At 47.2% G+C, this 19704-nt stretch overlaps 11 protein-coding genes across 11 annotated transcripts; 3 read left to right on the forward strand and 8 right to left on the reverse strand.

The window, feature by feature from the left end:
• Positions 1-529: 529 nt before the first annotated feature.
• Positions 530-2395, reverse strand: BKA55DRAFT_625587 (serine threonine protein kinase, CMGC group). The gene is made up of 5 exons (XM_046196835.1): positions 2034-2395; positions 1618-1952; positions 1259-1560; positions 1038-1203; positions 530-977 (listed from the first exon to the last, which is right to left on the reverse strand). The coding sequence occupies exons 1-5, from the start codon at positions 2273-2275 to the stop codon at positions 793-795; spliced, it is 1230 nt and encodes a 409-aa protein (XP_046043112.1). The 5' UTR covers positions 2276-2395; the 3' UTR covers positions 530-792.
• Positions 2396-2955: 560 nt separating this feature from the next.
• Positions 2956-3585, forward strand: BKA55DRAFT_582923 (uncharacterized protein). Its single transcript, XM_046194152.1, has 3 exons — positions 2956-3157; positions 3211-3242; positions 3302-3585. The coding sequence occupies exons 1-3, from the start codon at positions 3035-3037 to the stop codon at positions 3486-3488; spliced, it is 342 nt and encodes a 113-aa protein (XP_046043113.1). The 5' UTR covers positions 2956-3034; the 3' UTR covers positions 3489-3585.
• BKA55DRAFT_582925 (ClpP/crotonase-like domain-containing protein) lies at positions 3586-4634 on the reverse strand. The gene has a single exon (XM_046194153.1). It carries the CDS (start codon positions 4454-4456, stop codon positions 3611-3613), a length of 846 nt encoding a protein of 281 aa, XP_046043114.1. The 5' UTR covers positions 4457-4634; the 3' UTR covers positions 3586-3610.
• Positions 4635-4714: 80 nt separating this feature from the next.
• BKA55DRAFT_202913 (uncharacterized protein) lies at positions 4715-5502 on the forward strand. Its single transcript, XM_046185116.1, has one exon. It carries the CDS (start codon positions 4985-4987, stop codon positions 5330-5332), a length of 348 nt encoding a protein of 115 aa, XP_046043115.1. The 5' UTR covers positions 4715-4984; the 3' UTR covers positions 5333-5502.
• Positions 5503-5685, reverse strand: BKA55DRAFT_457824 (uncharacterized protein; the record flags this gene model as incomplete). The annotated part of the gene is made up of 1 exon (XM_046186087.1): positions 5503-5685. A coding segment is annotated over one exon (183 nt), but the record flags the coding sequence as incomplete, so codon positions are not given.
• Positions 5686-6809: 1124 nt separating this feature from the next.
• Positions 6810-8731, reverse strand: BKA55DRAFT_582931 (glycoside hydrolase superfamily). The gene is made up of 4 exons (XM_046194154.1): positions 8195-8731; positions 7841-8148; positions 7424-7794; positions 6810-7371 (listed from the first exon to the last, which is right to left on the reverse strand). Exons 1-4 carry the CDS (start codon positions 8462-8464, stop codon positions 6929-6931), a joined length of 1392 nt encoding a protein of 463 aa, XP_046043117.1. The 5' UTR covers positions 8465-8731; the 3' UTR covers positions 6810-6928.
• Positions 8732-8829: 98 nt separating this feature from the next.
• BKA55DRAFT_582933 (uncharacterized protein) lies at positions 8830-10757 on the forward strand. Its single transcript, XM_046194155.1, has 3 exons — positions 8830-10389; positions 10437-10493; positions 10541-10757. The coding sequence occupies exons 1-3, from the start codon at positions 8869-8871 to the stop codon at positions 10667-10669; spliced, it is 1707 nt and encodes a 568-aa protein (XP_046043118.1). The 5' UTR covers positions 8830-8868; the 3' UTR covers positions 10670-10757.
• A 66-nt stretch (positions 10758-10823) lies between these two features.
• BKA55DRAFT_525762 (uncharacterized protein) lies at positions 10824-13977 on the reverse strand (the record flags this gene model as incomplete). Its single annotated transcript, XM_046188780.1, has 6 exons — positions 10824-11038; positions 11134-11506; positions 11552-12085; positions 12143-12280; positions 12343-12807; positions 12856-13977. The coding sequence occupies 6 exons, from the start codon at positions 13975-13977 to the stop codon at positions 10824-10826; spliced, it is 2847 nt and encodes a 948-aa protein (XP_046043119.1).
• A 577-nt stretch (positions 13978-14554) lies between these two features.
• BKA55DRAFT_582939 (acyl-CoA N-acyltransferase) lies at positions 14555-15620 on the reverse strand. Its single transcript, XM_046194156.1, has one exon. The coding sequence runs from the start codon at positions 15384-15386 to the stop codon at positions 14757-14759; it is 630 nt and encodes a 209-aa protein (XP_046043120.1). The 5' UTR covers positions 15387-15620; the 3' UTR covers positions 14555-14756.
• Positions 15621-15697: 77 nt separating this feature from the next.
• Positions 15698-16690, reverse strand: BKA55DRAFT_582940 (S-adenosyl-L-methionine-dependent methyltransferase). Its single transcript, XM_046194157.1, has one exon. It carries the CDS (start codon positions 16625-16627, stop codon positions 16013-16015), a length of 615 nt encoding a protein of 204 aa, XP_046043121.1. The 5' UTR covers positions 16628-16690; the 3' UTR covers positions 15698-16012.
• A 122-nt stretch (positions 16691-16812) lies between these two features.
• Positions 16813-18690, reverse strand: BKA55DRAFT_203013 (uncharacterized protein). Its single transcript, XM_046185117.1, has 3 exons — positions 18525-18690; positions 18466-18468; positions 16813-18410 (listed from the first exon to the last, which is right to left on the reverse strand). Exons 1-3 carry the CDS (start codon positions 18617-18619, stop codon positions 16958-16960), a joined length of 1551 nt encoding a protein of 516 aa, XP_046043122.1. The 5' UTR covers positions 18620-18690; the 3' UTR covers positions 16813-16957.
• Positions 18691-19704: the final 1014 nt, after the last annotated feature.

Below are 19704 nucleotides of genomic sequence, written 5' to 3' on the forward strand. Positions count from 1 at the left end.
TTATGAATTCCGATAATGATGATACTGTAAGGAGCGCCTTGACACCCTACACAATGATGCTTTCGGAAGGGTATAATGTCCGTATGAAATGCTGGCGCCAAAGAGAGACTTTGCGCGGGTCAGAGCTTGATCACGTGCAAATCGCGTGAAGTGTTCATCTCGTGACACAGATGAGGGCCACTTACATCTTGATACATCTTTCCCTAAGGTACACAACAAAGTGCAATGTAGGGAGACCAACATAGAGACTTGGCTGCATCTGAAGAGAATTGGACGAGACCTTTTAACTCATGGGTCCAGCTCTGGATGCTGTTACATGTTCTCCTACCAAGCCAACCATGTAGAATCTGCAGAGTCTGCAACTGCTGTGGCCATATGCAATCATAATACGACAGTGAGTGAACGGCTCTGCTTCTAATCAGTAACAAATGAGCATAGATGCAACCACGTTGGTGACGAGCGGCAGGGAAGCTTCACTTGCCATTGCAGGAAGAATGAGGAAGCGACAGAATGGCCCTTTGATCGGTTAAAAAAAAAAAAAAAAAACAGGATCAGATCAGGCACGAAAGAGCACGGGTGATCTTGTCTTATGAAGAAATAATGGGCGAGTCTCGAAGACAAAGACACCTTCAAAAGAGTACATACAATGAGAGCGGAGGGAAATGCCTCCATTTCTTGCTGCTTTAACGACGCTGACGAGCAAGCTTGGTCCGTGAAACAATCAGGATGTGCATAAGAAAAGTATCCTGATGTAAATTACAATACTCCGACATTGCTAGGCACCAAGATATCTTACATATACGCCATGATCCACGGGTCTTCAGCAAGCTCTTTCGCCGACGATCTCTGAGCTGGATCCCACTGAAGCATTCTGCTCATCATAGCAAGAAACATCTGTTTTCTCTCACCTTCAAGACTGATTTCCTGCTCAGCAAGAGACGTGCTTTCAGGAATGTCAATCTCATTACGAAAGTCACCTAGAGAGACCGCTGGTTAGTAAATGGATGCAATTATAATGTCCGTTCAATGCGGCTTACCGGTGCCCGTAAAGAATTTGTGGCTTGACTTGCCGGCTTCAAGGAGTTCGGATGGAGGCTGACCGAGGAGCGCGATAATTTCGGCGAGATGTGCCCTGCTGCGGTATTTCTGGAACTCGGGGTCATGTCCAGTGAACAAGTGCCGACCTTCGAAAACATCCCAAATCTGGTACAGAGACAAGTAAGTTCCAGTGCAATAACCTGTCCGTTCAGTAACTTACCATGCATCCCGCGTTCCATATGTCCACCTTGTAAGACCAAGGAGCTTGAAGGATGACTTCGGGAGCTCTGTATATGTCTGGTTGGATATCTTCGTAATGCTCTATATCGCCAGGAACGGCGGAGCCAAAGTCGCATAGTACTGGAGCACCGTAATCCTTTGGCTTTCGGAGCTCTCGTGATATGTATATGGTTCTGCCGTCTACCTCCTTTCGTGGAGTCGGATCACTCAGTTCCTCCTCTTCGAAGGCAGTGAAAACCGAGTCGTCATAAATACCAAACATGATATTGTCTCCTTTGATATCTATGCATCAATAGTTAAGAAGATATTCGACCTTTAGTCGGGACTGCATAACTGCACCTGTATGTATGACCTTGCACTCCGTATGGAGATAATCGAGAGCGAGGAAGAGACGACGCAAGGTGACAGCAAGGACCACTGGAGGCAGCCTTCCCACTGGATTGCGATTCAGGAATGTCCAAATACTCTCCCAGAGTGGAGGGTGAACCAGACAACGATGAGACCCATCCGGCCCAATAACGTCGAATGAGTCGAGCAGTTCTCTCACAGCACTTCGACCAGGATGCTTTGTTGATGAGGCAGAGATACGTTTGTACATTTCGAGCTCATTGTCCAGCTGCTGGCCCATAGACTGAGAATTTATAAACAGTTTGAGCGCGACATGTCGACGGCCACTGGTTAGTGTTAGCATAGAGCTCTTCAAAGAGCTGTTCTTGGGGGAAAAGGCGTTGTTAAATGGTCTTGAATATACATACTTCAAGTCGCGCGCCAACCAAACTGTCGAGCTAGCTCCGAAGCCTAATTTCCCAACCACCTGGTAACGGTCTCGAAGGACTTCCCCAATCTTGGCGGGATAGTAGCGAGATGCGACATAGTCAGGAAAAAGCTCCTCCTCTATTTTCTCCTCCAAGGGGATTCTTTGGAAATTGGGATTGGAGAAGACGAGAGGCTTCCATGCCCGGCCAGGCCACGGTATTTTTCGAAGAAATGAGGCCATTTGGACGCGTCTGAGGCGTCTATTCTTATGGGAATTTGAACGGAAAGTTGAATATCACCGATTAATACACGTTTGGCCGAGGCGCTGGGAGAAAGGATGGACATGAAATTATGATGTCTTGTTCAGGTTTGTCGGCAGTTTCACTAGCTGGTGGTAACGAACTCTGATTAGTCAGGCGACTAGCCCGCCAATCAGGTTGGAGTTGGACCCGCAGCAGCCGCCCCGGTTCAACATCACATTCGTCAGCAATACCCGCATTGCGCTATGGTCTTCCAATAGATGTTTCTCATTGCCGCTATGATATTGTTAGTGATGCGGCCCTGGCTCGACCTCTAACTTACCTGCAGCTAACGGGCATGTGAAGGTCCTTACATTTTATTATTTCCAGTTTCTGTAGTCTCGCATTGGGTCCTCGTAGGGGCTTCTCTTAAACTTAAAATTGTTTACCCGCCCTTCATCTCTGGGGCGCTTATTGATTCTATCTCATAGGATGAGACCTCAAGCAATGATCCACATAAGATACTTCTAATACAAGATATTCTTAGCAAGACACGTTAGAACAGCCGCCGTTGCTCTTGACAGGATGGTTGCACATACTGATGTCAGTGGTATGTGCATTGAGAATTCATATGTATAAATACCTGCTCTTGTACACCTGAGAGATGAGAAGTAATTTGAAAAGCAAGATTACAATCCATCACCAATACACATTACACTATATTACATTAATCTCTTTCTTTACGTATACGTTATTTCATCATGTCTCGATACTTCTCTTCAACCGCTCGCAGTTTTATAAGATGGTTAGGGTTTCCTAAGGAGAGTCTAACTGATGGATTCAAGGAAGCTGTTGAGTTCTACTCTGAGAACGGTGCCAGGAAGGTAAAGACTCCGTCAATCACCCATTAATGTTTCAGACAACTTACTTGTTACAGAAAGTTGGCGAGATCGAGTCTATCGAGATCTTGTACGGCAAACCACTTATACCTATTGAAGATATGTAAGCAATACTAATATTTCCATTAGACATCGGAACGATGGTTCAAGTCCGATCCACCAATCTCATTACAACCGGAATGATCGAGAATATATCATCAGTGCTCGAATCACTCCAGCCGATGGGACCAGACCCAAGACTCACCATATATACCAGAATGGAACAGGAACCTTTAGAGTGGGTGACCAGCGAGAGTACTCGACTCACAGAGAGTAGCCTGTGAAGACAAGAGACCTTACGAAGAGGTCACAGAAGGATTCCCTGTACTGGAAGAATGTATTTATTGATTGCAAGAGGAGAAGACAATTGACATATTACATAAATGGTAGCGGAGAGCCCTAAAATTTGGCTGTCTCGAAAGCTCCATGTCGTCCAGCGCCACTACTAAAGTTCGCAGCGCCCTTCACGCTCTCCGTAGTAATCACCTTGACACCATTCTCAAACTCATTCCTCAACGCATCCTGAAACGAAGATGCGTTATGAACAGAGTAATAACAGTTAGCACGATCCACATTCATACATTCCTGCGGAAAGGTAAGAAGCTGCTTCGCAATCTTGGTCGCCTCCACCAGAGCCTGTCCCTTGGGTACAACACGATTCGCCAGTCCAAACTGCAACGCTTCCTGTGCCGAAACAGGTCTTCCAGTGAGAACCATATCCATTGCTCGGCCGAGGCCGATGATGGCCGGTAGCCGAACAGTACCGCCGTCAATGAGGGGAACGCCAAATCTTCGGCAAAACACACCGAAGACAGCATCTTCCTCGGCAACGCGCATGTCACCTATGAGCGAGAGCTCCAAGCCCCCAGCGACAGCGTAGCCTGCGACCGCGCTGATGACCGGCTTCTTTACCTGCATTCTTGAGGGTCCAATGGGGCCGATATTTCGGTCCTCAACTTTATGGTTTGAGTCAATGATTGGACCGAGGTAGTTGTCTGTTCCCTGGGCAGGATTCCACTTCGCGACTTCATGAAGATCGAAGCCGGCGCAGAATGTACCATGTGCACCGTAAATAATGCAGACTTTTTGTGTTGTATCGTTCTCAAATGCTAGAACGGCCGCGGCGAGCTTTTTGGCTGTAGGTCCGTCTATGGCATTCTTGCGGTGAGGGCGTGAAAGAGTGATAGTAGTGATTCCATCGGAGGTCTGGGAGACTTGAACTGCTTGAGGTTGGGTATCAAGCATCTTTGTTCAGATGAGAGAGTTTTTATGAGTGTTGAAGTATTGAGAGAGAACAGCCTGTTCAAACGTCCTTTTATATCCCGAATCGGCTGGATCGGATCATGCTCCCGTCGTAACCGATATCCAGTCTACGTTCTACTTATTATCAATCATGAGGAGTATGTATACCGAAGCGCGTGACCCATTAAGTGATTGGAGGCATGCTCAGCTTTGACATCTGCAAAGGATATTTCGAGTTTAGCGCCATCTGATATCCTCGGCAATGAGGATGTCTTCATCTTCATGAGGCAAATGTGAACAGCGTAAGTATATGCAGCACCGACACTTCATTCTGATGTCAAGACAAATCCTAATCAAATTTATTAGAATTCTAAGTGAAAGTCAGTAACATCATTCAACCTAAAACTCGTCGGTCCCTGCGCAGCCTTGAGAATCTGAAAATATCGGGTATTCTTTAATCCGCCATCGAGGCCATCAGTCTAACCAAATACAACCGTCCCCTAATCTCGCAACGCGAAGAACACTAATACAATGACAAGTCCTTCTTGTGCAACCATGAAGTCAGGAGAATTTAATTCCGGACCTCTTATGCAGTTTCCCACTCTCCTTCTCTATAAGCTTAGCAAAACACCATGTCTTGGCCGCCTAGGAAAACAACCAGGACGTATCGTCCTAGTCTCATCCAAACTCTGCATCAAAGCGACCGCCTTCACAATACTAGCAGAAGCAAGTTCCATGATATTCGTTGCACAAAATACATCCATACCGGTCCCAAAGGTGTACTGCAGCTTTAAGCAAAATGGTCGGGTGTATATACTCATGGAAAGAATCCGAGGTCAAGACCTATCTCAAGGTTGCACAACGATCAGAAGAATCTAAGGCGTGTATTCTCACGCAATTGAAGACCATGATAGCAAAATTACGCGGTATTGCTGCACCAGATGGTATTGGTGTCGCCAATGTTGCTGAGGGTCCTGTCTTTGATCAACGTCTTCCTGACAAGTCCTTCTGGGGTCCTTGCCTGACCTTCAAACCAATGCTGCATGGCCAACATACCGCATAGCCGTATTGCGGTCAGTGGTCCAATCCAGCACCAACGTTCCCAACGCCTCACTGTTATTCTGTGGGGCTGCTCGGACCTTTTTGACCCATTCAACACAATTCCATCCCGCCTGTTGCCCCTTTACCGTTACACCCGTCAAAATAACTTCAAGCCTGTTCAGGCTCCTGACCTATACGATTTAAGTACGGACCCAGACCGTGAGAGGACACGCCGTGCCAGTCTCTTGCTCACTAAACAACCAGACTGATTACGTGCCACTATAGGTTCATTCTTTGGCGTGGAATCATTTGCCACCTGTCTCATCGTTTTCGACCGTTGGGCCGACTTGGAGAACCCAACAACACCTATTATCATTTCTTAGTCCAGAAACGGTCAGGGCTGTGTGGGAAGAGTGAATTGTACTCTCCACCTGGCAATTTCGCCGTAACCCCGCGAGGAAATGGTCCAACATATAGAGGATATTTGTTAGACGGCATGGTGTATGCTGGTTTAGATCCTTCTGCTGATGTGGCCTTTCAAGGAGTATGCGACTTTTCTTTTACACCAGGTAGATGAGCAGGGTCGATTCTGGGCAGCGTTTGAGGTCCGTTCACTCTGAAGAATGGCTGAAATGATAAGCTTCAAACGAGCTTAAGGGTAATTGTAGAGAAAGTAGAACGACCTTTCGATTTATCATCATGCGATGGGTTATTACCTGACTGCCAACCTTTTATATGTGAGTAATTACATCACCTCCTTGATCAGCGCTCCGTCGCTGCAGGCCAACGAAAGGTCAGCATTACCGCCGAGTTTCATTAGCTAACCGCCCTATTGCAGTCACCAAGCGGCATCGACATTACCAGAACCTCGTGTATGGTATCATATCATATCTTGCCATTCGATTGTCGCGTGGACCTCTGTTGTCGGCTTATTAGGGAGCTATGGGGCAGAAGAGCATCGAGCCTTCCATTTCCAGCGTGGTTAGCGAATCTTCTGCTTAGTAAGATCCTTGGTGCAACAATACTATGGTCACAAGCAATTTAAACGCCTATTGGATATTGCGAGTAGTCGTTCTGATCTATTTTAGTGAAAAAGTATTAGATAAGGAACTCTGATCATTAGAAGAACGCTCTCAGCACCCAGTTCCTTGGGGCTAAGTCAGAGCCAGCTACATAGATGATTGCTCTCCATGAGGTTAAACTTCAGGATGCCAACACAGGTGATGAGTACACCATATAGTCAGAGCCAGGAATACAGTGTTGAAGTTGCAGAATCTCAATCACGTTGCAAGCTTTGTTGGGGTCTCAGCAGATCAAGTCTCTTGGCGAAAATAACATTACTATACAAGTCTCGCTTTGCCTGAGAAAGATTCCATCGAGAAAGCTCCTGGTGTATTTGACATGTAGCTTTTTTCAGCCAGCGCTTCTACTCTTCTATTTTCCCTCTAGAACGCTTAACTCGAACGCAAAGGCCGTCGTCGGATCTTGATGCTTCATCCTCAGTCTCATCTTCCCCTCCTTCACAACCTCCTCCCTCTCCCCTAGATCATGCGGCATCTCAACACGCCTGAACTTATCCCCATCAACCACACAAAAAGCCAAGGTCCTAACCTTGACTCGTGCATCTTCACTCAGCCCTAATACATCAACCATCCAATTCCCTGGTCTTGAACGAGTACCCGCCAGTATTCGCACGACATCTCCTTCAACAGTTGCATACACCTCCAACAACCCATCCGAACTCGCCGTAGTCTGTAGACGCTGTCCTTTCATGTTTGAAGCGTAGTACTTGTAGACCTGATACTCGGCTGTTGGCCAGTATCCTTCACCCTCGATGGCGTAGCTGTCATCACTAGCACTCGGCTTACTCAAGAGACCTGCCATCATCAGTGTCTGAACAACCCATGACAATGCCATCGACGAACTTACCGGCCAAAAAGTCATGCAATGCTCCAGCGATAGCCCAATTCCCTCTAAGGCCATGTGCATTCTCTCTCTCAAGACCAGCGATCCACCATGCTCCTGCAGAAGGGACCTGTTCTCCATAAACAGCATACTCATTGATATTGACGTCTTGAGCTTTATCGAGAGAGATGTCGAACTTGGACAGCAGATCGTGGAATGAAGCCATTGAGGTCGCCATGGTGACTGCTTCGTCGCCGCCCTCCATGTGCCAGGACCATTGATCAGGAAGATTGTCGGGGTTGCAGCGAGAAAGGAACGCTGTCCACCATTCATGGGACGTCGAGGGGATGGCTGAGATACTTGGACCAGTTATTCGAACCGACGGAAGTTCTTCCCTGTGATGATATTAGAAGCCATTCAAGTAATTGTAAAGTAACATACCTGATCTTCTTGAATGCACGTGCCCAGAGCTCCAGCCACTGCTCCATGGAACGATTCCAAAAGAAGCTTAGATCTGGCTCATTCCAAATATCAACAACTAGCCCTTCGATCATATCAGACTTCTTCACATCATCAAGCGTCCTTTCAAGGAATGCATCCCAACTCGTCCAATCATCATCGTCTCCAGGGTACGCAAAATCTTCCGACTGTCCACCATCAGCACCCCAAGCTGCAGGGAGCAAGTAAATAAACTCGCCGCCGTGTTTGCGAGTAGTTCTATAGTTACTCAACGCTGAGACAAAGCGAGCCTAATCATGTTAGCGCATATACCAAGCATGCTCGGAGGTCGTTTACCTTGTAGTCTGGGAGACTGACGGCGTAACCCTTGGTTCCGGGTAGTTGGGATCCTCCACCACGACCATAATTGAACCCAATGTCTTGATAAAAGTGATCAGGTATCTGATCAGGCTTATCTGGTATTCCGTACAAAATACCAGAGGCGAGATGACGAGGTGGTCCTGTTTGGACGGCCAAGTCTACCGTTGCTACTCCGACAACAGGTTGTTTGACCTTGTCCACCTCTGATGGCAGGCTTTTCAGCATAGACATATAGTCTTCCGGCATTTTGATGACTTTTGCTGCGTGTTTGATTGCTCGTGTGAGTTGAAGTGTAGGTTCTTGAGGTATATGCCCATGGAGAACCCAAGGATGAGCCTTTAGTGGGAACTCCGGTGGGATGCGAAAACTGTCGGAAATCAGTGATACGACAACATCAGAGTCATTCGCTTGCGACTCTTGAGAATTATACCAACACTTCTGATTCAAGAGCAAACATTCCGGCTCTAGCCTCAATTCAAGTGTCTTTTCTTCGCCGAACCTTCTTGACTCGTGATGTTGCGATTAGTGATCTACCCCTCGATGCATTCTCCGGTGGGAGACAACCTCCAATTGGACCGCAAAGTACTTTCGATCCCCACAAAGATCATCAAACCTAATCTTCCTCCCCATGGGGTGACGATCTTGGCAAAATGCAAATAAACCAATACTTAAGCACCCGACGATCCTTCCATTCCCTTCATTCCATCACTCACCACCATCATCATCATTATACAATGTCTCTTCAAGAGAAACAAAACATCGACCACATCGAAGAAGATGTCACCGCCTCCCAAAAAGAATGGAGCCACGTCCAAGGAGAACAAGGCGCCTCCATCGACCGCAACATGTCCCTATGGCAAGCCATAAAGGCCTACCCCGGCGCCATAGCATGGTCATTCCTCTTATCTTCATCTATCATCATGGAAGGTTATGATATCGTCCTCATTGGCAATCTAATGGCCCAACCGGCTTTTCAGAAAGCCTACGGTGATTGGTACGGTGATAAACTCGGCTATCAAATTTCCGGACCGTGGCAGGCTGGTCTTGGGAATGGAACTGCTGTAGGAACTATCATTGGTGCTTTTGCTAACGGTTGGCTTACCGAGCGGTTTGGATATCGTCGGACGCTTGTTGCATCTCTTGTCGCTGTTACTGGATTTATCTTCATTACTTTCTTCGCGCATGATCTTCCTATGCTTCTTGCAGGATCTATTCTCTGCGGTTTACCGTGGGGTGTTTTCGCAACTATGGCTCCTGCTTACGCCTCAGAGATTTGTCCCATGGCTCTTCGGGGCTATCTCGCCAATTACGTTTGTCTCTGCTGGGCTCTCGGTCAACTGCTCGCCGCTGGCGTCTTGTTTAGCTTTTCCGAGAACTCGACACAATGGGCATACCGTCTCCCCTTCGCGATTCAGTGGATTTGGCCCATTCCCCTCATCATGATTCTTTGGTTTACGCCGGAATCACCGTACTGGCTCGCCAAGAAGAATCGTCTTGATGAAGCGAAGGGTGTTTTGAGACGGATCTCGGCAAAGAGCAGTAAGACGGATGAGGATCTTGACAAGCAACTTGCTATGATTGTTCACACCAACAAGATCGAGAGTGAACATACCAAGGGCTCTAGTTACCTAGACTGTTTCAAGGGCATCAACCTCAGACGCACTGAGATCGTTTGTCTTGTATTCGTCGCGCAGAATACAACTGGCGTTGGAATCGGCGGTACACCTACCTACTTCTTCGTCCAGGCCGGCGTCGACCCCAGTAACTCGTTCAAATTCGCAACCGGCGCACTTGGACTCGCTTCCGTTGGCGTAATCATCTCCTGGTTTCTCATCTACCGCATCGGCAGACGAGCGTTATACGTTTGGGCTTGTGGTGTCTGTACTGTACTTATGCTCATCATTGGTATTCTTGCCAGCGTTCCCCAGACTCAAGCTGTCAGCTTCGGCCAAGCTGGCGTTGTCCTGATTTGGGAGATCGTATTCTACGCCACCATTGGGCCTGTCTGCTACGCTATCATTGGTGAGATCCCAGCTGTTAGTGTTCGCAGTAAGAGTATCTGCCTTGCTCGAATTGCGTACTACATCTCGCAGATTCTCAATGGCACGTATGGTCCATACATGATCAATCCTACTGAGGGTAACTGGAAGGGCAAGGTTGGCTATTTCTGGGTGAGTCCTATAGTATTCATGTCTGCCTTTTCTCTGACGTCATCTAGGCTGGACTTTCTCTGTTGACCTTCACTTGGGCCTACTTCCGTCTTCCTGAAACAAAGGTATATACTCCGGTCACCACCTTTCACCATCTGCTGACAGACTGAAGGGCCGAACGTTTGAGGAAATTGACATCCTTTTTGCCAACAAGACTGCAGCAAGGAAGTTTGCTGATACCAAGGTCGATGCTTATGCTGATGACTCTGAGGGACGCATCATCACGGAGACTGATGTCTGATATTGGTGCAAGCACTGTGAGGGATGTGGTGTTAACAGATAGTCTCCAGATTGATAGTTAGAGTTTTGTATACATTTATTCATTGATCCCTTAACGCCTTTGATCCTCTGAGGAGGTACCTGATTCCAGTGACACACTGTCTCTATCATACCCATCACGTCCACAACCCATCAGCTAGCTCAACATAAACCTGCCCAAAGGTTCTACAAACGACCCTGTGTTTCAAATCCCCCAGCATATCCATATAGACCCCAACACACTTCCTCACGCCCTCGCTCACCTTTCCATTCCGTGCATCACACATGTCCCAAGATGTCTTGCAAACCTGACAACGGTTCATACTATCCAGGCTATGCTCCTCCTCATCCACTAGCGTTTCATTGTAGGAAATCCTCACTGTTCGATTATCTCCCGTATGAAACTTTGCTCGTCAGCTAGGTTGTTGCGGGGAGGTTTAAAGGGACTTACAGAAAGCCGGTCACCGCTGATCGATCTCCTGCGTCTCCAAGACGCACCTGTGACCTCCTCACCTGGGTCAAGTGTAAGCGTCGCTTTAGTTCCCTCGGTATAGCCAGCTTGCTTAAGCTGATTATCATCGTATATAAACTCCAGACCACAGAGTCGCTTGCTGTTAGGATTGAAAAAGACGTTTATTTGGGATACACTTGTCCAGTCTCCCTCTTTACCTTGTATTCTCCAGAAGAGCTTATCGCTTGGTTTGTATACTGCTTCGTGTTCATGAGGCTTTCTCGAAAGACAGCCCTTGGCCAGCTCTGTAGGTTTCGTCACGACCTGAACAGAGTCAGCTCTATGCGAAAGACTCCATATGAAACCGTCCTAAAGGTAGTTAGCATTGCATCTAAACCAGCATCCATGTCTTACCAATCTATCAAAGTGATTTTCCGCATGACAAGATTCATGAATATCCCCCTGTTCTCCAGGATGTACTTCAACAGCATTTGGTTCAGCACCAGACTTTTCGATCCGGACACCGCTAAACTTTCCATTTCCTGCACGAGATGGTATATCAGGATGAATCTCTATTTCTTCCCAGAAAGTGAAGCTCGCTATCCTGTCACCTTCATCAAGGTCAAGATGAGCAATCTCTTTATACCATTGACCAACGAAGACTGGAGATCTTCCATCCCAGAATTCAAAACAGAAACCTGATACATTATCTGGTCTTCGCGTACGTCCTATTCTGCCGATTGAAATACCTATGCGCTTGACGCCGTCAAGACGAACAGACGACGAGGGATGTCCGTGCGTATACCTTTCATCCTTGGGGTCTACTCGAGATCGAGCTTCCTCTTTGTAATAGTTAAAACCCGATAGTGGGGACTCAATCGGAATAGGCTCTCGATGGTTGAGATGTGCCAGTCCCAAGGACTCCATTGCGCCCGACGATGTACTCATCTTACCACACATAAGTCAATATCTTAAAGCTCCAGATAAGGAAGTCTCGATACTCACATGGAGGGGTGCCAGAAACCCAGTTATAGTCTCTCCATCAGGCGAAGCTAGGTTATGTCTTTCAGAGCCGTCCTCAGGATCATCCAACGGTTTGCCCATGTTAGTCGCCTTCAAACGTCGTCCAAAATTGGTAGTTATCTGTATTACACAATCTTCATTAGCTGATACCGTTTTCCGAAACGAATGCGTCTGCGACGTACCATGAGAGAGAAGGGGTAGAGCATAACATGCCCTTCATGATATTGAATGCTCCTAAACCCAACACCAGTAATCCTCTCACCAGCCGGTCCATTGATAAACAACGACTGTTCAATGCATGACCATCGCTCTCTGGTATTCCATAAGACTTGACGGACACCAAATTCCCTTTCTGTTCCATCGGTGTAGTAAAAGCCTAGGCCTTTGATAGAGGCATTCCTGTCATCGTGGAATATTGCGATTCGGTTGAGAAGTGGAAGCAGTGAACCACTTGGGCCGCCAAAGTCTATGTTCAAGATGAAAGCTGGCTGCGGTGCTATGGGAATGGCGGTAATAGGTGGTATAATTACCACGTCTGGTTGGGGAGCCGCAGGATGCCATACTTGTTGTATGAGATTCGTTTGCGTGTTCGAGCCAACGAGTCGGTTCTGCTTCTCCACCAGCTGGGTAGAAACAACTTTACAAGCCTGGCAACTGGTCAATTCATTCATCGGTGAATTTCAAATCAATCTTACATCGAGACCAAGTAATAACCCAGATATGTAGCCGCCATTTTGGGGTTTCAACATTCTGATGCCGACATATTCATCAGGCTTGTCAACTTTACCCACTGTCCTCCAAGATACCCCACCAAGTGCATCCTTGACCCGAAAAGCAAGACCAACGATACCACCAAAGGTAACAGCCACATGGACAGCTATCACGTTATCAGATGATCCGAAACTGAAATGCGTTTCTGCATCGGGCTCAAATACGCCAATGGGAGCTATCTCATCGCCGTCCTGCTTAAAAATTCGAAACCCGGATATATACTCTCTCTTATCGAGATTCAATTTGGATGCTGAAATGCTCAAAGTCTTAGTTTGTACAGACCGAGGTCGCAGGTTCAGATATCGTGAGCCTGTGACACGGATACCCTCTGAAGGGTTTCCACATGGCGCCCCTTTGAATCCTTGTGTTCGTTGCGTCAATTCAAGCTTATTGATAGCTACCTCCTGTTCCAAGTGAGCAGTGTCTTGCAAAAGCGGTTGTTGGTGAAGCATAGAGATCATACAGGGCGTGATGTTGCCAACACAGTTCCAAATTCGTCGTCGGTTTCGCATATGCCCTCTTGTAGAGGTATCGTGCAAAGAATGCTTCAGGTTGAAGTACAGCCCTCGCCATGTCTCCGTGGTGCTGTGGCCCACTGGAAAGAAGTCCATTTCGCGACCATCTGAGAATCGACTTGCCCAGAACGCTTGGGGTAAGTCTTCGGGTTTCGTGAGATTTGCAATAGTCCTTGATGAAAGTCTAAGGTTGCAAAAAGACACAGTGTCCAAGAAGGCAATCATGTAATGGTTCAACTCGGTAGAAAGCTTCGAAAAGCACTCCGATGATGCTCCCAGAGTATTAATACGGTGAGTCCCTTCGTCCAGAAATCGATGCTGGCGCTGGTCGGTCAATATCGTGCCAGGATCAGCATTCAAAAATTGCCAACCTTCAGGGACGTCTTCTGTTGGTGCATACCACAACGCTTCTTCATCCTCATGGCAAAGATATGATACCCAACTACCATTTCTTGGCATACTCTGAATGAAATCAAACAGAACCTGCAAAGTCTCTTCTGTTCCGTAGCGTCGTCCCGACTTCAAGAACATCTGATCTCGAAATATTGGCCAACATGATTGATGAAGGAAAAATCCTTTGGACGGCGGAATAACCGGATGCGGTTCCAAAGAGCCATCTTCAGAATATCCGAAAGGCGTAAGTGATAACTGCGATTCTTCTTCTTCACGCTGGACTGGAGAATTTCAGTAGGGCTTCGGCTACCAGCGGGGTTTTGTTACCTGCAAAGACCTTGCGATACCAAACCTGTTCTTCGTCGCTCGGACGGTGAGTCTCGGGGATGAGAATTCCGCAGAGAGCGCATCTGCATATCATTTTCGATAGTGATTGATTGGATTGAATCTTCTTTTGCAATTAAGACCAGGATATAGCGATATTTTGTTTGTCTTGTCTAGCATGTCGGATTAACTAGAGCCGATGATGAACCCTGTTGTCAGCATTGCGAAGGGTCAAATGGCAGGCAGCAATGAGTCACATCGAGACGAAAGGCATCATTTTATACGTTTTCGAGGGGGCAAAAAGGTCATAATCTAGGTTTTTCTTCTCACAAATTATTGCTGTAATAACTGCTGAGGCATTATGATATAATGTCTAAATTGTGAGCTAGGCGTGCTATTTGCAGTTTAGATATGTGGCTGAAAGCTTATAAATACCACGTATTGCTTGGAACCTATATGCGTTTTGAAGATGAAAGCACCAGTCTTATGCATGATATTATTGGCCTGCCTACAACTACCTTAGCTCTGTAATCGCAGCAGTGAGTTACTGCACACTCTCTCAAAACTTTCCATATGAACTCTATCGATACCCACTAAGAATCAAGCTTTGACTTTGCCCTCAAAGCCTCCCACTCATGCTCCAACATCCCATAGTCAATCATATCCCACCACTTCCTATCAAACCAAATCGCCTCTCTACTCCTCCCCTCTTCCACAAACCCCAACTTCTTATATAAATGCTGCGCCCGTTCATTAAACCCAAGAGTCCCAATCCCAACACGATGATATCCACCAAACCTAAAAGCCCAATCCAGCGCCCAATTAATACTCTCCCCTCCATAGCCCTTATTCCTAAACGCGTCCGCGATAACAATACCAATGTGAGTATTCCTATGCTGTTCGCGGTTCTTGGGAGTGCCGCCCCAGCCGATACAGATGAAGCCGATGGGAACTGGTTCTGAGGCTTCGATGCTGTGTTGTTTGGCTTCGGAGGGGGGAAGACACATAACAACGGATAAGACGGACTTTTGAAACTCTGTCAGGAACTCCTCAATACCCTTTTTGTTCTTGGGACGAAGAATAGAAGGGTCTGCTAGGGCTTTGGCGATGGGGTCGTTTTCGATGTGTTTGAAGAAGAATTCTTTATCTTTGTCATTATCCTCTGGGGAGCGATAAATAAGGCGCTCCGATTGGAACGCCTTGCCCACGCTTGAGATGTCCATGATTGATGATGATTGACAGAAAGAAAAGATGGACGAGGTTTGTCTTTTATGGTTTATGTAGGCGTAGATTCGTTTATCTTACCGGGAATACGGCACGTATCTCAGTGTAGGGTCAGCACGCATGGCGCCTCCACTTTCACCTTCCTATTTCGATATGGCTCATGAGTCACGGCCCAAATTCGTGATAGTCAAGAGGTGATCAATTCTCGATGAAACCTCTCTCATTGAGTCATGAGATTGATTGACTCACAATTCAGGATATGCAAGCTTCAAGTAATCAGCTTATGAATCTATGGAATAAGTGGTGCATCGTTTGTTATACAACTCCTTTTGCCAAGACGTGAATACATGTGAGGCTGAATACGCTGGGCTTCCTTCTGGTCATCATATGCATACAAAATGCCCTGTCTTAACAACTGAGTAAAACATGCATTCTCACAGACTTAACGGGCTTCATAAACGGTCGCATATATCGTATCATCTTAGCTATTATCCATCTGCTTGCTGATCATCCCGTCGCCTACTCAACGTATTGCAATGGTACCGTGATCTGACGTGAGCCGGATCACAGTCAGCCTGCAACGTCGTTCCTCTCTATTAAGCCAACCCCGAAAAGGAACAGACACCTACCGAACCTGAAGAACAACAAAATACGCATAAACACCAGCCGCAATCCTCTGATGTTCCCTCTTCCTCCCTACAATCTTCACCCTCCCCTCATCAGCAAGTCCATTAACCTTATCCTCATAACCCTTCGCCTGCCAAACCGACTCTCGAATAGTCGAAACAATAACCCCACCAACCTTGGTAACTCTAACAAACTCATCAAAAGCCTCAGGCCCAACATGGCCCTCCGTCATAGTCCCAACACAAATAACCGCATCATAGCTCAGTGAAGGAATATCAAGCCGTTCAGCGAGATTAGCAACGTTGAGTGATGTATACACGCCTGTTCGCTCAGCGACTTCGAGCATGCCGGGACTTAAGTCGATACCGTGAATGTTTGTAGCGCCCAGTTTTGTGAGGGCTTCACCGACGAGACCTGTTCCGCAGCCGGCGTCGAGAATCTTGGCTTCGTAAACTTGAGGGCCGAGGTAGGTGATCAAATCTTGAGATGCGATTTGGGGAGCGACGTATTCTTCTTTTTCGACGTCTTGGTTGTAGGTCGTTGCCCATTCATCGTATGTACTAAGCGTCTCTGAGAGATTGCTCGCTTTCAGAGACCGCTCCAGTTGAGACATGTTGATCAATTGAGTGACAGGTTCGAGTCAATCAGTTTCGTAGATGCGTCAAATTTACTGGTTGTAGAAAGTTATTTGGACGAGGCATTGGGGAGGGGGGCATATGTATCTCCGGTGCAGCCAATGACGTAGTGACCTGATCTAACAACATAACATGACGCTAGCCATCGTAAGATAAGCATCACAACGAATTAATTTCTCACAGCCAAGACTCGTCAATCATCCGAACGATGTAGTGATTATGCTTACTTTATTCGAGCTATGGCTATCAAGCGCAAGTGATATTACCAAAAGCATTACTATCCTCATCAATTGCCCACCAAACCTGATCTAAATGCACTCAAAATCCGGTATCAAGAGCCCCGAGCGATGTAATCCAAACCTCGGTGAAATCTTGGCCAACTCAGCAACATAGCCCGGAACACCACCTGGAATCTCCATATTATACCATAACTTCGGATCATCCAACGCCAGCGCAGCCTCATGCATCTCCACAATCTCCTTGCTATCCCAAATGCCCTCGCGCCTATTCAACCGTCGCAGCAAATCCAGCGCTCTAGCACGATGAGGCCCTTCAGTGCAAGACCATACAACTACTGATAGACCAGAGATCAAATCGCCGTCGAGAGAGAAACTTGGTTGGCCGGGTGTTATTAATCGTTGGGCGAAGATCTCGGCGGCGTTGAGGAATGCTTCGGCGGTGTCGGGGGTTGGTTCGGAGAGATCTTCTGGACCGCAGGACATGCCCATTCGCCAGAAGGCTTGTTGGAGATTGAGATAGGTGAGTTGGGGAGAGGCCCAGTCTTGGTATTCCCATGTCGCGATGTGTTTCTTGGTCAATTCGAATCGAGAATTCCAAACCTCGAACTTTGTATCCATCTCGGCCCATTTGTCTTCAAGTTCCTGCTTTTCGGGTCCCTCGAGGGTACACATCTCAATTCGGCCGTCGTCGTTCATCGAGTATGTATATGGCGTTTGCGAAATAATGTCAACCGTCTCGACGTCGAGTCTTCGCAGGAAGCTAGCTGCTTCATCGAGGTCCTGAAAAGGCTGATCCGACCCATCGCCGCACTGCAAAACATCAAGACAGCCAGAGTGAATATCCGGAATGATGGTATCCTCCAAAAACATCGAAGCCTCAACACCAAGGTTCGCAAACATCTCGGTAAGCTTCCTCGCCATCTTCTGCTCCTTCACACTATTAATCATAACAGGCGACGAGAGCAGTTTAGTTCCAGCGCGAATATGTCGAATCGACTCCGCATACCGACCAGTGATACCCTCAAACGCAACAAACAACAAACAGCATACCAAAGTACACTGCAGGTCGAAGGCAGAGTCCATCGACATGTGGGGAATGATACGCGAGATGGATTTGTTGTACTGCTGCATAGCCAAGCTTTTCAGCTGCTGGAGTGGAGAGCACGTCTCTTGGCCCGCCATGTAGAACCTATGCGCAGCGCCAACAGCAATGATGGCATGCTTAATAGGTTCACAGGAATGAGCGAGCGGTAAAACATATGTGAGATAGAAGTTTGATGAGCCGGGACAGCAGGTGAGTTGGGTAGAGGTCCAGTGGTGAAAGTGGTGAAAATAACAGTTTTCAATGGATGTATCAGCTATACGGGGATTGAGAGATGAGATTGTGTATCCAGCGACGGGCATTGAAGCACGTTGTTGGATCTGGTTCTTATTAGGCGTTGCATACCCGTCGCATTTGACACGACCGTCGCGACAGCGTCGACATGTTGGCTTCTCCTCATCACACTTCAAATGCCTAACTCTACAATAAACACAGTGGTTAGAACAAATTCACCGCGCCATAAAAGAATACGTACTTGCTACATCTATATTAGTCTCTGATTCGCCAATTCACCATTCGGAACGGGGGACATACCAGGTTAAACAGCCAGTGCGAACTTTGGGCCTGGAGGCACGCTGCCATTTGACCTTCTTGGGCAAGATTACGAGCTGGTTCTTCGACGTAGTCATCTTTTCCTTCCTTGTACGAGTCTGATCAGAAGGACAAAGCAAGCAGGGAAAGCGAGAGAATTTTGATTCCCTTGGATGGTGCCTTCGTACGGGGAAATATCAAGATGTGCAGTGTGGAGACGCCAAGAGGCGCAGCTCAACGCTAGCAGGGCTGTGATCCCTGTTTTTACGACGCAGCGAATCACGAGAGAAGGCTCGGCTGAAACGTGGGTCTCACAGCATCTGGAACTGTCTGTGTCATACCGAGTAAAGTCAGTTTTGATAGAACTGCGTAAGCCTCATTGATTGTTTCGCTGCGAGAATCATGCATATTTGACAGTGCCTCACAATTCACCTGAAACGGAGTATCTTGGCATGCACGTTTTCGGCTGTTGAGTGCCGATAAGGCTGAATTAAAGCGTAGAGATCGAGATGAATTACGCGGCTCTCAGGGGCTTTGTAGGTCGAGAACCTCTGGATTGTAATTTCATGTTGGATTTGTGATGGCATCACGAGGTATCGCTTAACGGTGAGCCTGTTTGGGAAAGTTGTCCGTGATGTGACTAGCGGAACTATTGTAAAACAATATGACACTGCATGTCCGGACGAAACAGTCGTCAAGATCGTCTAAGGGCTGATACTGCCAAGAATGAGGGAGTATCATGATCTGCTCTCCATTCCGCATTTTCGGAACTGGTTCCGGAACTCGGAACGCTTGACTCGGAATGGACAGAGCTCTGCAACGCCGCAAATCGCTTCTTTGAATCTCATAACTCTCGCAGGCAGTTATTCTCATCGATTAGATGATGTTTAAGCGTATGTAGAAGCCTATAGACAACCATAAACGCTATCCCGTCTAAGATAGCTACGCCCGGAACTATACTAGCCCCACTTCAGCTTTGTAACTTTTGGTAATCACTGTCAAATCGAAGCTATGCTTTTGAGTTTGATCCTAAACCAAGACCAGAATAACGTTATAAACAGATGTACGCGAGACCATTGGGGTGTTGTTTCGTGGCGGAGCACGTGCGTTCCGCGGACTACGACTCACCGGAAGACGGGAACGGCTGTAGAATGTTAATAACGTGAATCAGTCGAAGGAACCA

Source organism: Fusarium redolens (genome assembly GCF_020744475.1).
Source record: "Fusarium redolens strain MPI-CAGE-AT-0023 chromosome Unknown BKA55scaffold_22, whole genome shotgun sequence".
In the NCBI taxonomy this organism is placed as follows: domain Eukaryota; kingdom Fungi; phylum Ascomycota; class Sordariomycetes; order Hypocreales; family Nectriaceae; genus Fusarium; species Fusarium redolens.

Bases quoted from the DNA above. Each gene is read 5' to 3' on its own strand.
- BKA55DRAFT_625587 (XM_046196835.1), bottom strand. From the start codon at position 2,275: ATGGCCTCATTTCTTCGAAAAATACCGTGGCCTGGCCGGGCATGGAAG. The intron at 1,561-1,617 runs GTGCAGTTATGC...ATTGATGCATAG, and splicing joins GTGCAAGGTCATACATACAG to ATATCAAAGGAGACAATATC. The intron at 978-1,037 runs GTAAGCCGCATT...CGGTCTCTCTAG, and splicing joins CAAATTCTTTACGGGCACCG to GTGACTTTCGTAATGAGATT.
- BKA55DRAFT_582923 (XM_046194152.1), top strand. From the start codon at position 3,035: ATGTCTCGATACTTCTCTTCAACCGCTCGCAGTTTTATAAGATGGTTA. The intron at 3,158-3,210 runs GTAAAGACTCCG...TACTTGTTACAG, and splicing joins CTGAGAACGGTGCCAGGAAG to AAAGTTGGCGAGATCGAGTC. The intron at 3,243-3,301 runs GTACGGCAAACC...TATTTCCATTAG, and splicing joins ATCGAGTCTATCGAGATCTT to ACATCGGAACGATGGTTCAA.
- BKA55DRAFT_582925 (XM_046194153.1), bottom strand. From the start codon at position 4,456: ATGCTTGATACCCAACCTCAAGCAGTTCAAGTCTCCCAGACCTCCGAT.
- BKA55DRAFT_202913 (XM_046185116.1), top strand. From the start codon at position 4,985: ATGACAAGTCCTTCTTGTGCAACCATGAAGTCAGGAGAATTTAATTCC.
- BKA55DRAFT_582931 (XM_046194154.1), bottom strand. From the start codon at position 8,464: ATGCCGGAAGACTATATGTCTATGCTGAAAAGCCTGCCATCAGAGGTG. The intron at 8,149-8,194 runs GTAAACGACCTC...TAACATGATTAG, and splicing joins TCAGTCTCCCAGACTACAAG to GCTCGCTTTGTCTCAGCGTT. The intron at 7,372-7,423 runs GTAAGTTCGTCG...TGATGATGGCAG, and splicing joins ATTGCATGACTTTTTGGCCG to GTCTCTTGAGTAAGCCGAGT.
- BKA55DRAFT_582933 (XM_046194155.1), top strand. From the start codon at position 8,869: ATGCAAATAAACCAATACTTAAGCACCCGACGATCCTTCCATTCCCTT. The intron at 10,390-10,436 runs GTGAGTCCTATA...GACGTCATCTAG, and splicing joins GCAAGGTTGGCTATTTCTGG to GCTGGACTTTCTCTGTTGAC. The intron at 10,494-10,540 runs GTATATACTCCG...GACAGACTGAAG, and splicing joins TCCGTCTTCCTGAAACAAAG to GGCCGAACGTTTGAGGAAAT.
- BKA55DRAFT_582939 (XM_046194156.1), bottom strand. From the start codon at position 15,386: ATGGACATCTCAAGCGTGGGCAAGGCGTTCCAATCGGAGCGCCTTATT.
- BKA55DRAFT_582940 (XM_046194157.1), bottom strand. From the start codon at position 16,627: ATGTCTCAACTGGAGCGGTCTCTGAAAGCGAGCAATCTCTCAGAGACG.
- BKA55DRAFT_203013 (XM_046185117.1), bottom strand. From the start codon at position 18,619: ATGACTACGTCGAAGAACCAGCTCGTAATCTTGCCCAAGAAGGTCAAA.